Source organism: Danio rerio, chromosome 6 (assembly GCF_052040795.2).
Source record: "Danio rerio strain M-AB ecotype USA chromosome 6, GRCz13ab, whole genome shotgun sequence".
Lineage (NCBI taxonomy): Eukaryota > Metazoa > Chordata > Actinopteri > Cypriniformes > Danionidae > Danio > Danio rerio.
Genome location: NC_141026.1, coordinates 56,288,328 through 56,302,370, shown reverse-complemented (window position 1 = coordinate 56,302,370; position 14,043 = coordinate 56,288,328). Strand labels below are relative to the sequence as shown.

General features: G+C 36.0%; 2 protein-coding genes across 2 annotated transcripts in view; both read left to right on the top strand.

Moving 5' to 3' along the window:
- The window catches only part of slc12a5a (solute carrier family 12 member 5a), a 2,560,186-nt gene that overhangs the window by 2,300,209 nt on the left and 245,934 nt on the right, over nucleotides 1-14,043 (top strand). The window lies entirely within an intron of this gene.
- The window catches only part of spdef (SAM pointed domain containing ets transcription factor), a 33,079-nt gene that overhangs the window by 6,705 nt on the left and 12,331 nt on the right, over nucleotides 1-14,043 (top strand). Inside the window, exon 2 of the mRNA XM_087258240.1 lies at nucleotides 12,507-12,930. Within this exon, the coding sequence (XP_087114366.1) occupies nucleotides 12,513-12,930 (418 nt within the window). The 5' untranslated portion in view covers nucleotides 12,507-12,512. The remainder of the gene's footprint in view (nucleotides 1-12,506; nucleotides 12,931-14,043) is intronic.

Sequence of the window (14,043 nt, the reverse complement as noted above, 5' to 3'; positions counted from 1 at the left end):
GCAAGATGAGCTACAGCTCTTCTGATCTTTAAATCCATAATTTTTTTTATACATACTGAAAAAATCTAAACTGCTGTATGAACTCTTTTCATTCAGAAATTGCTGGCAGATTTTATAAACAGTTTCAAAACAAGCAAGTAACACAGTGTAAAAAAAATCTGTTGTCTGTAAAATAAATTGGTAAAACAATATATTTTAATAAGTTACTTTATTTTGTGATTAACGACTGTAATATATTAATTCATTTATTTATTAATTCATTCACAATAAGACCACTAATAAACTCATCATTTTCCTTTGGCTAAGTCCCTTTATTAATCAGGGGTCGCCACAGCGGAATGGACCCCCAACTTATCCAGTATGTGTTTTACACAGCGGATGCCCTTCTTGTCTCAACCAAGCGGCAACCTCCCGCTCTCCCTCAGAAAGCCAATACGGAAGTAACTAAAACTGCAATTCATCCAAAATTCCGCTAGTCCTGGCCGCTCCTGGCTCCAAAACAGAGCAAATTTCAATTGAGCCCATTGTTAGAATGGCCAACTTTACAGCAGAAAAAAAGGTGTTTACAGCCTGGTACAAAAAAAGATTTTGAGTAATACAGCTTATATTACCCTTCATGACAACTGTGAGAGGGGTGAATTTTTTTATAACTCATCCGTTTCCTTTATATTAACTTATATTAAGTTTGCATAATTAAGGGCGTGGTCACTTGAGTGACAGTTTGGTCTCGTTGGTCGCCGTCACGTCACCTCAGCTGAATCCTGCAAATTAGCCACTGAACTCGGCATATTTATCGTATTTCTGTTTTGTTTTATGTGGCTTTACACAGTCGACTGTCTTTTGGACTTGTTTCCTACAATTATTTGATGGAATGTCATGCTGAGTGCACTTAATTGTGCTCACAAACCATTCACATGGCCTCCGTTTCCCATGTGAGTAAAGTTACATACTTATATACCATCTCTATACATGTATTTGTCTTATTTAAGATCATTTATATTTATATTTAGAGCTGTAATGCACTCCAGAATCTGACGGATTGATTAGCTGTAGGCTCTAGAACAGTCATCTGAAGCGTTGTCATACAGTGTTATGCTGGATTTCATCAATAGTCTTACATTAACTAACACAGACTATATCTAAAGTGTTTGGAAGTAATTCGCGTTTTCCTCCTGTTGAAAAACGTCATAAGAACAATGTTTAGTGGCTTAATGTATTACAGCAGTGTTTTTAAAAGACTAAACACTTTATTGATATAGTGTACAACCAAGCACAAGTGGTCAGAACACAAACGAGTCACAGGTGATAAAGTATTAAGCGTTCTCCCAAAGTAAAGTGTGTCTGAACCAGGTCCAATCAAAATGCAGCAGGTGTCTGTAGCTCCGCCCACTCTCCGCCTCTTTGCCCTTGTTTGGTATCCCGCCGTGGGTGTGATGACGCGCAAACAAAATGGCGACGGTTGGCCACGCCTACTTGTGGCTTCTTTTGCGCTCTTTAGAAACCTATGGGTGACGTCACGGATACTACGTCCATATATTTTACAGTCTATGGTCTCAACCCAACACTGGGAAACAGCCATACACACTTATTCACACACATACACTACGGCCAATTCAGCTTATCCAATAAACTTAAAGGGGACCTATTATGCCTCTTTTTAAAGGGTATGATAAAATAAGTCTCTGATGCCCCTAGAGCAGGGGTCTCAAACTGCGGGCCCGCGGGCCATTTGCTGCCCCTCCTCCTCCATGGTTATATTTCATATGAAAATTATTTTTGCATAAAAGGACCCCTTTAAGCTTATCCAAACAAGCATTTTGACCTTGTAGAGTGTTTTTGGAGGTATTTTTAAGACTCAACCAATCGTTGTAGGACACATCACTGGAGTTCAGTAATATGCTAGAGGAGCCGCCGCACTAATTGCTTGTAATGATTGCCCAATCTTTTATGTCCTTATGATGTGAACAAGTGGAGTGTTGCACAGCTGTTGTTGAAAGCCTGCATTTCTTTCCAGTAAGAGACTGTGAGCTCTGCATGTGTGCACTGATACACAACATAACAGACTCTAATAGAGCGCTCAGACTCAGTTTTAATAGTTAATGTTTTGCTATTGAACTGTACTGCGAGGGTTGCTATGCTGGGTCAGATTCTTACACATAATAATACACCAAAGCAATGGGGATTGTATAGTGAAATATAAGCAACCCTTAGTGAGCAATACATTTGCATTCAGTCATTTACAGTAGCAGATGCTTTTATCCAAAGAGACTTACTAATGAGAAAGGCATCAAGCAATTCCTTGGAAAGAGGCAATATTCATATTAAGTGCTTCTAATGCAACATTTCTATTTAAAAAAAATATAAGCTTGAGCAAAGAGGGATTAAGAATAGAGTTTTAATTATTAATCATATACTTTGTTATTATTACATTAGTGCTCACTAATTTCCCAGTTCTGGGTTGCGGCTGGAAGGACATCCGCTGCATGAAACATATGCTGGAGTAGTTGGCGGTTCATTCCACTGTGGCGACCCCTAATAAATAAGGGACTACACTGTAAAAAAGAAAAACTTAAACAAATTACTTTAGCTTGTTACAATTAAATAAATTAAGTTTGACAAACTGTTTTCAGTACAGTTTCAGCTTTTAGGTGTAACAAGTTTTAGTAATTTATTTAAGAAAACAAGAATGCTACAGTACATACAGTACAGTACAAATCATTTAATATATTATTGTTATTATAATAAGAATAGTAAACAATACCTTTATTACACTACAAATAAATTCCTTCCTATGTTAATATAAAAATAATACTTTTATGTTTTGTGGCAAATACAAGTATTGCTCATTATTGATAGTGAACAATACTTATACTTGCCATAAATAAATTACTATGACCTGTTACACCTAAAATAATTAACTGTTATAAATTAAGTTAGTCAAACTAACAAGTCAAAGTAATTTGTTTAAGTTTCCACTTTTTAGTATAGGCCAAAGGAAAATGAATGAATTAATGAAATAAGTGCTCACTAAAAAATTAATACTACATGTTTTAAATTCTGTTGTTTTAACCCATATTTGGTCAATCATGTACAAATCCAATGTTGCTTATTTTTTACATTAAGAATAAATATAATTTTTAACCCAACTTTAACTTTTTTTATTTTTAACCCAGCATTTTTCAGAGAGTAATGTCGGCCATAAGTGTAATCAATTGATTGGAATCAATATTCATATTTCCTTCTCTATTTTATTTATTTTACAAAAAGGAATTTAAAATATATTTTTTAATATTAATATTTTTACTTTGATTTAAATTGTGTTTATCTGTAGTTTATAAATCTAACTACAACTGTAATTAAATACTTGTAGAAAAATACATAATGATAATTTTATATTTAATAATAATAATAGTTCTAATTTAGAACCATTGCAAATTACAACACACTATAAAACCCAACACTCATCTTTATCAAATGAAATGCGTGTGGTTAACTCAAAATCGACTGTTAATTCTATTCATTTGAAAAGAGTTTTGAACTCAGTGTTGAAGGTAACGAGTTAATTATATACCTCATCAAAACTCAAATGTTTTGTATCAATCGGTTTCCTTGATTTGTTTGAGTTGCCTTAACTTATTGGGTTTTACAGTACTCAGTTGGTTTGAGTTCTCTTTATTTATTGGGTTTTACTGTGCTCAAATGTCTTCATTTATTCAAATGGATTAAGATCACAGTACTCTTTAGGATTAGTTTTTTAACTTAAATGGTTTGTTGCAATCAGTTTCCTCAAATGGTCTGAGTTACCTTAACTTTTTGGGTTTTACAGTGTTGTAAAATACTTATTGCACACATTTACTTTTAGTAAATTTTTGTTTACAGTGTCAGTATAGCTACTCTAGCATATATAATGTTGAATATAATGCAAGAAGAAATCTGATAATGACAAATGTCTGATTTTACAAGTGAAACAAATGTTCTAAAATTTGCGTAAAATGACAGATGACGAGCACATGTCTCAAACATAATAATTCAACTTTATAATTATGAATAGTTATATTCTGATGTCATAATTTTACTGTGAATTAACAAACAGGACATATTGAAAGCAGGGCCGGAGTGGGACTCCTTTTCAGCCGCCTCAGTTCACGACTGACTATATTAAAATAAGGTCATTTCCAATTTAGTTTCTAATTACATTATCACATCTTTTTTTAAGAGAACATCAGTTGTATGATGAGAAGTGCCTCATCTGAGTAATATCATCATTAACCTGCAGGCTGGTTATATAAAAAAAGAGTAGAGCTGCGGTAAAATAATGAATAAGAAGGCTGTGGTCAAGTAAATAAATTAATTTAAAAAGTGTGACTGCTGAGAGCAACAGATTCTGGAGCTAGGGACACCGGCCCTCGCGGCCAAAAAAACGGACCGGCCCATCGGGAATTCCTCCCGATTAGCCAATCCGGGCCTGATTGAAAGTCTGTTCAAGTCCACCATAATGACTGTACAACATTTTGCATTTTAAGCAGCAACAGTAGACCTAAACATAGGCCTAATATTATTATTATTGTTGTTTTACCATATCATAACTTAGAATTATAAGGTTCTATCTGATATTTTGTCAAAATTGAGTTATTGACATATTCTTTTTAAATGACAACTTATTGTTTACATTTTTTAAAAACAACTGTTACACACATACTGTTTGCTATATGGATTGCAAAAACTTTGAAGCTCAATATCTCAAAATCATCCAGAACGCAGAGAGAACCTTATAATTCCAAGGTGACGATGTTTGAGAATTAACAATAATAATAGCCTACTCATATTAATCTTTATTTTACATCTAAAGAATCGTGAGAAAGAATCATAATTTTAAGCAAAAAAAAAAATTGTGATTCACACTTTAGCCAGAATCCTGCAGCCCTACTGTAGAGTTTTTCAACAAGTGGACAGAGCAAAGATCAACATCCCATAATGCAATTCACAGCTGTAAATAAACCGAAAACACTAGCGAATCACCAAACTGTTAATCAACAGATATTTTTAACAGTGTAGTACTACTATAAGTACCTACCACACTATAAACATAGTAAAGTGAGCACTGCTGGTGACCTGTCTTGTGTAGCGAGACGCTGGTTATTGAGCACTGAATGCTGCTGACCTGCCAAATGGAGCAGCTCTTAACCCCTCCAAAATTAATTTCGAGTCTTTAACCAAACTCATTTAAGGATCAGTCATGGGCCTAATCCTGCGCCTGGGGAGCATGTTTGCCTGTCCTCACCACCGCTGTCTCTCCTCTGGCCAGAGTCAATATGACTAAATGTGCCTGTCTAATGGGCTTAACGCAAGCTGTTGCGAGCGAGAGTGGACACTAGGTTACAGAAGTGAAACTAAGCCGTCCGCAAAAGCACACGCTCCCTCCAGCAGCAGGAGTCTGGAGATGAGAACAGGGATTCCAGGAAGGATAACTTCATTTCCTTTTGAGTTTAAACCAGGCCAGCTTCAAAGACACGGTGCGGGGCCTCCGTTTGGGTTGCCATACAGAGATGTGAAAGAGCGAGAGACAAATGGTTTGACCTCTGACTTTCTGCCATTCCTTCGATGCGTCCAACGTGATGCGTACACAGAGTTTCTGCAGCTTTCGCAAAGTCAAATGTAAGACTTTTTGAGGCCATTCTGAACTAAATTTCAGACTTATACAGGGCTAAATATTATGGATTATTATAATGTCCCAGGAGAAAAGATTCAAGCTAAAAAAAAAATCTAATTTAGATAATTATTAGCATCATATTTTAAATATTGTGACGAAACAAGCAAACTAGTCAGCATTTAAAGTGGATCATCACCTTCCATCAGAGTTGTCCTAATACTTTTGAGCAGCACCCATTCTTGTGATAGGATAATTTTGAAAAACATTTTTAATTTACTTCGAATGTTGACTAATGTAGTTGTATAAACATGGAGTTTTTATTTAATTTAACTTTTCTTTTTTTTAATAGCGAGTTTTTAACTATAATATGCTAAATGTATGCTCTGTCTAGGCCAGCATCCTCACTAGGTTTGCTATAAATGCATGGAAAACTTTTAATTAAATGTTCATGTAAGCAGGGCTTGACATTAACACCCGCCAAATGCAGGTAGATTTCAGCTGGGGCGGGTTAGACAGACACTCTTTATTAAAAGCATGGATCGACAATAAAGATTGCCCAATATTTGTGCAAAAGTGATCTTATAATTGAGAAGCAGCATGCATGACTGACAAAAAAAAAAAACTGCTTGCGCGAGCAAAAGAAAGCAGGTGAATACCGAATGGGAGGATAATCACTCGCACTAACAGGTGATGTGATGTGATGCGCGAGCTCCCATTTACTTGCGCGAGGCAACCGTGCCTAGAGAAAACGCAACTGGTGCGATCGGTTCTCTTTGAAATAGACTGGACATAAAGTGATAATTTTGCACCCACAGTCCTGCTGCTTTCAAGAGCTCAAAAATATTTTTAAAATTGTCCTTTTGTAAGCAGCAGCGGTCACTACTTTCGTTTGAATTATCCTTTGAACAAAATATTAACAGGTCTAACATTAACCGTTTACACGTGATCATCCTTTTATTGTTACACACGGTATGTTTTTTACCTGCTTTTGCGGTTCATTCCGCTGTGGCGACCCCTGATGAATAAAAGGACTAAGCTGAGGAAAAATTAATGAATGAATATTTTAGCTCAGTTTTGTTCGCTATTTGACATGATGATGCTAGAGATTTCAATTCATGGTTTAAAAAATAAACTAAAATATTAGAACCACACATAAATAACATATGGATTAAAAAATTTATTATTTTAAAATTAGGATTTATTAGCAATTCTGACATTTTTATGACAATTAATTAACTTTACATAAGCTAATTCTTTACAAAACATTCAATTGGTCAACATTAGTTAACTTAAACCTCTAATGAAAAGTACCTCTAAAGTAATTAATCTTACTTCATGTTGATTTCAATATTTAATAATACTCAAATATTGTATGTTAATAATAATGAATGGACCTGAGCTGTCATTACCTAACCAAGAAAAGTTGTATTGTTATTTATAAAAGTTAAGCTTGTACATTTGGACTGAAGGGACCTTAAAATATGAAATTTAGGGGAAATTATTTATGATTTTAAAACAATAGATTTATTAACGATGGGAATTTGGGGCCTTTTTGGAAAATCAGCAAACTCAGAGAAATTCCTAGCTTGAAGTTTAAAAAAATAAGAAACAGTCAAGCAGGAGACATAATGAAAAGGTAAACAGCAATCTAATCCATCCTTTAGGACCTGAATGATTGTTTCTTTTATACCTCGTTTCCTCTGCTATTGCTGGGTGTGGAGTAATTTCACCATTTTATGAATGACGGCAATGGTGTGTCCAAACAAACGCAGGCTGTCTGAGAACATGTGGTAGATGGGAATGTCCTGTAGACATATGCTCTAATGACAACAGATTACCTACAAATGCGCCTTATTCTCCATCTGTGCTGCCGTAAACTTTAAATCAAACAATTATAGGCCGATATTAACTTATAAAAGAGGAGGCTGGCCAACAAATACCTTCACAGGGTCTACATACTGAACATTTATGACCAATCCCTGCTGAAAAATCCAGCTTAAACCAGCCTAGGCTGGTTGGCTGGTTTTAGCTGGTCAACCAGGCTGGTTTTAGAGGGGTTTTGGCCACTTCCAGGATGGTTTCCAGCCATTCCCAGCCTGGTCTTAGCTGGTCAGGCTGGGAGATGACCAGCTAAAACCAGCTTGACCAGCCTAGCCAAGCTGGGAGTCCAGCCAAAACCAGCTATATCCAGCTTAAACCAGGCTGGTCAAGCTATTTTTAGCTGGGTTTGGCTGGTAATTTTCCAGCCTGACCAGCTAAGACCAGGCTGGAAATGACTGGAAACCAGCCTGGAAATGGCCAAAACCCCTCTAAAACCAGGCTGGTCAACCAGCTAAAACCAGCCAACCAGCCTAGGCTGGTTTTAACTGGATTTTTCAGCAAGGATAAAACGCAAAGGAAAACGCAGGATGATACAGAAATAGATGAGGTTGATACAAGGTTTTTGTCATCTAGTTAAGTAAAGTTTAGGGGGAATTTAAATACTGTAGAATGGATTAATAGGTCCCACTTTACTTTTAAATTAAAATGGAGTCATCATTTACTCACCCTCATGTCGTCCCAAACACACAGGACGGTTGTCTTTTCTGCAAAACACACAAATAGCCTAGTTTTATTTTGAAATACTTAATTTTTGCAGTAACTGTAGTTATATGCAGATGTTTTACCTCTAAATATCCATTTCAATGTATTCCACTCTCCCTTTAGTTACAGTTTTGGGTTTTGAGGGGGTACGAAATAACGAGAAACTGGCGACTTACTTTACGGCATAAAGCACAACTTTGGCAACTCAAACGATACATTAGGACGAGCATTAAAAGACGACACTTCATATGAGCACTAACAGACAATGAGGAAAAAATAAAGTGACCATAAGGTTGAAAACTGTTCACATGTCTTGACCGTAGCTGACCGTAGCTGTCCCGTTTTACGTAGCTGTCCTACGTTACATACCACGAGAAGACGGCAAAGATGGTTAAGTCTAGATAGGATACATCATAATTTTTATGACACTGTATAACAACAAATAATAGTTTCCCTAGTAGCAAAGAATTCTGGCCCAGATTTGGCAAAAAGCTGGCACAGCAGGCATTCATCCGGCACTGGCATACAGCATGTGGGCCAAACATGGCCTGGGTTTGGCAGAGGTGGCACCATTTTTAAGGCGGCACACAAGATTTGGGCCAGATGAAAAACGTAATATTTAGCCCAGATTTATAAATTTGATAAGTGGGCCATGTGAGTTTGGCCAGTCTTGACACACATTTAAAATACACTAAAATCATTTTTGAGTTAAGAAAAAAAAATCTACCAATCAGGTCACTTTGAGAAAAAGCGTGCCCATAGTGTGCCTAAAGCGCATCACTCCATGGGTTTATCAATTTCATTGCAATCGTGACAAACCAACCTATCTGGCCCAGTTCAGGCCCAGTTATGAGTTATTAACTTGGCTGAGACTTGGCCCAGATATGGTTCGTGTTTGGCCCTTGTCTGGAAGCCAGATTTGGTCCAGTCATGTACCGTAATTCACTGCAGCATGTGGGCCAAGCAAAACCTGATTGTGTGGGCCAGAGCTGGGCCAGAGAAATTTTGCTATGTGGGTTTACAGTACTGGTGTAGGTTGGTGTAGGGGTATGCGTTAATAAAATACAATTAATCAGAAATTTAATAAATGATATAGACCATTTTCGTTAGCTTCTGGCCGCAACCATAGTCGATCTAGTGATGTTGGCAGATTGGGCGGGTTGCCAAAATTTGAGCGGTTTTGAAATCCCAAAACTCCGATGTTCGCTTAATAGCCACTTATGATCACCACAACCACCCCCATGATAGCCTTTAACATTAAGGGTAGTTATTTGTGCGTTTGGGCGAGTTTTCGAAAGCTTTTAAGCTGAAAGCTATATCTGCCAACAGTGATCTAGCAACAACCGGCAAACGTCTGAAAGTCAAAACGGTCCCATCTGATGCATTTCTTCAATCTACTGACTGTAAAATAAGACATATTCTGTTATAAATATGATTACAAACAAAATGTTTCACATTATTCTAATCCAATTACTCACTTTATAGTGTAATTCTTGACTTATCTTGTCAACAAATGCTAGTAAACAGCTGCGTCGATGAACTCTATTAGCTCAATAATTGTGCAAATTGTAACAAATATGAACATTTTATTAAAACTGTAATAGTTTACCCTCATTTTTCACACTCATTTCCTTTCATAAATTTATTTCAGATCAGTAAACCCCTTTAGGACACAAATGACCCACACTGACACCAATTAAAATGGTTCAGCATTTCAGCAACTATTTTTAAACATGTATATATTTGGGGGGAAAATCTTTAGATTTGGCCTATAAAGTGAATCATTTTAAAAGGGTTAAATCCTTTAAACAATATGAATCTGTAAATATGAAATATGGATATGTAAGTGTAAAAAATAAATATAGTTTTTAGCATTTTGTCATGTTTTTATACTCCTTTATGGCTCAGTCTGAAATATTTTTTGGCTCCACAGTTCCCAAATCATATTTATTCACTGTTGAAAAATACTTAATGCAACTGACATTACAAAAATTTAGTATGCAAATTAGAGTTGTATTTCAATGACCTTTGTCGGCACAGTAAAGAGGTTTTGTTGGTTCCGACAGCTCCTCATTGGCAGCCTGTGATGTTCTTCATGTTAAGTGGAAAGCTGGACAAGATGATTTATCATTGATGATGTTCCTTGTTTCTGTCACAGTGAATATTTCACAGCTTCACTACAGAGTAGTTTCTAAGACACCCCCAGGACAGACTTTAATATTACACACCTTTTCCTCAAAGAACAAATGATTTTTTAAGGAAAGTTGTAATATCAGAGTGTTATGTTCAGGCATCTACAATACATCTAAGTGAGGGTGGAAACTATTTTCATGGGAAACCACTTATATTTTGCATCAGAAAATATAAACGTGTAATTCCTATATTTTTTATAAAGAACATTTATCATCATTATTAGCTAATGTCTTTTTTGTTTTAGTAATTTTATATTAATAAAAAAATAATTATCTTTAATAAATAATGTCATTAGTACAGCAATAAAAATATTTGAGGACCTCTTAAACACTCTCAATTTCTCTGGATTGAATGAATTAGGAGTAAAACTGTTCGTGTGTGTGTGTGTGTACATATATATATATGGCCAGACTGGTTCCAGCTAATAGAAAGGCAACAGTAATAAATAAATAATCAAATAACATAACCACTCGTTACAACTAAGGTCTGCAGAAGAGCATCTCTGAACACACAACATGCCAAACCTTGAGGTGGATCAGCGATAGCAGCAGAAGACCACACCGGGTGCCACTCCTGTCAGCTAATAACAGGAAACTGAGGCTACAATTCGCACAGGCTCACCAAAATTACACAACAGAAGATTGGAGAAACGTTGCCTGGTCTGATGAGTCTCGATTTTTGCTGAACATTCGGAAGGATGAAAGCATGGATCCATCCTGCCTTGTATCAAAGGTTTAGGCTGGTGGTGGTGTAATGGTGTGGGGGAGATTTTCTTGGCACACTTTAGGCCCATTAGTACCAACTGAGCATCATGTCAACACCACAGCTTCCCTGAGTATTGTTGCTGACCATGTCCATCCCTTTATGACCACAGTGTACCCATCTTCTAATGGCTACTTCCAGCAGGATAACGCACCATGTCATAAAGAGCAAATCATCTCAGACTGGTTTCTTGAACATGACAATGAGTTCACTGTACTCAAATGGCCTCTACGGTCACCAGATCCCGATCCAATAGAGCATATAAAGCTTTGGGATGTGGTGGAACAGGAGATTGACATCATGAATGTGCAGCAGACAAATCTGCAGTAACTGCGTGATGCTATCATGACAATATAGACCAAAATCTCTGAGGAATATTTCCAGTGCCTTGTTGAATCTATGTCACGAACGATTAAAGCAGTTATGAAGGCAAAAAGTGGGTCAAACTTGGTTCAGGTAAGGTGTACCTAATAAAGTGGCCGGTTATTGCAAAGTTGATTGTTAACATTTTTGTGTCAATTATTTATTTCAGCTTCATTTTAGTTATCAAAATGATTTGTAATACTGAAGAAATGCCAGCAGTGGTTTATAATATCCCTGTACTGACAGTTGCACAAGTTAATACTGCTTTGAAAACATGTCGTCTTTGTTCTTATGCTTGTTTTTTTCCTGCGATATCTGTTCTCAAGACACGCTTCCTCAATAAGGAAACTCTTACAATTTTAACCACCGGTTGAAAAAGACGTTTCTAGAAGGCTGCAATTTTTTTTACCAGTACATCAGAGACATAATGTTCTTCCAGTGAACCTGTAACCTGAGCCGCCGCCTTCCTTCAAGCAATCTTCCCACCTTTGTATCTCCAGGCCGCTATAGATAGATATCAGCTCCAACCCGCCTCTCCTGTCATCCTGCTTTTGAAGCATCTTTTCCTCCTCGCCGTTTGATTAAAAACTCACGCTGACACAGGAGACAGGAGAGCGGCGACGGCACCTTGAAAGCAGTCCTCCAAAAACCGCTGCTTTGCTTCGGTGTCAGCCGTCAATTCTGTACAAGTGACCCATGAGTAAGTGACTCAGTCAAATCCAGTTTGCTTCCCCCATGCGGCACTGACTGTCTTGCTTCATTCCCATTCACCCTGAAGCCTTAAAAACAGAAACAGCATCATCTCAGTTTAGTCTTTTGTTATTTTTGAGGGGGATAAGTTGAGTAGGTTGGATATGGAACACTAAAAGCTTCAAGAACCAGAGGTTTGTTGAGTTTATGATGCATTAAATACCCCAAAAACTAATCTAGAGTATCTTCTGTCTAACTTCTGCAGGCAAACATGACCAGTCCGGTTCGAATTCATTCAGAAAGTGCTGTTCTTCAGCCTCCGCACTCCACAGGCTTCACTGAAAGCTCGCTGGCTCTTCTTAAAAGGGAAGATGGCATTGTGCAAAGTTCAGAGATGCTAGAACACAAAGCCTCCGACCGAGGACTTTACCTGTCCTGCTTTGACATGCTGTTCACTGAGGATGCTGCGTGGCTGGTGAGGGTTACGGATGCGCCTGCGGCCGCTGGAGCCAGACTGGAGCCCGAGCAGTGCCCTGTGATCGACAGCCCTGGGCTGGGAGCCTCACCTCTGTCACCCACCCTGGAGGAACAGGTGGAGGAGAGATCCTTGGAGCAGGTGCAGAGTCTAGTCGTGGGAGAAGTTCTGAAGGACATCGAAACAGCTTGTAAACTTCTCAACATCACACCAGGTGAGATAACGCGGACTTTTCTATTAAGATAAATGGAATAAAAGAAGGAATAAAATTTTAATTTTAAAATGTATTTTTATAAATACAACTGAGACAAAATTATGAGCCCTCTTGCTAAATTTCAATTATTTTTTAAATATTTACCAAGTGACAATTTTTTCAACACATTTTAAATAATAGTTTTAATAAAAAAAAGTGCCATTTAAAGGCTTAACTAGGTTAATTAGGTTAATGAATTAACTAGTTATTAGACAACAGGGGATTAATAATATTGACCTAAGCCATTTTAAAATAATTTTTATATTTTATTTTAGCCAACCTAATGTTTTTTTCAGAAAGCTATTTTAATTTTATTAGGAAATACTGTAAAAAATGTCCTTGCTTTCTTAAACATGACTTGGGAAAATTTGAAAAAAAATAGTTTTTTATTGCAATTTAATTTAATTTTATTAACATAATATAACATAATATAATATAATATAATATAATATAATATAATATAATTTTAATATAATATAATGTAATATAATTTTAATATAATATAATATAGTATAATTTTAATTTAGTTAAAACTATGAAAATTAGAATAACAGATATATTTACATGTATATAATAGACATAGTTACATGTTTTATTAATATCTAATATTATTATTTTATTTCCTAAAATGAATATGCATTTAAATATGAATATAAAACCACATAAAAATACATGTATAGATATATGCATGCAAATGACATACACTATTTTCTTTTTAAAAATAATTACAACAAAAAAAATTTGTTTAATATAAATATTGCAATTTAATTATTGCATTCTAATTAAATCCAAACTGTAATGTATTCAGAAATAGTAAATATGGGATTAGTATTAGGCTTGGATTGAGATGTACTTTAACATATACTATTAAATAAAGAACCATATTCAAATAGGAACAGTATGAATTTTATGAACAGCTGCAAACAATGACGATTTACACATATGCAAAAATATGTATTCACTATGTATTCTTGTAAAAATAACACTTCAAAATATGACTTAAAATATAATAGAAAATACTGTAAAAATGTATTTGCTTTGTTAAACATGACTTGGGAAAATTTAGAAAAATAA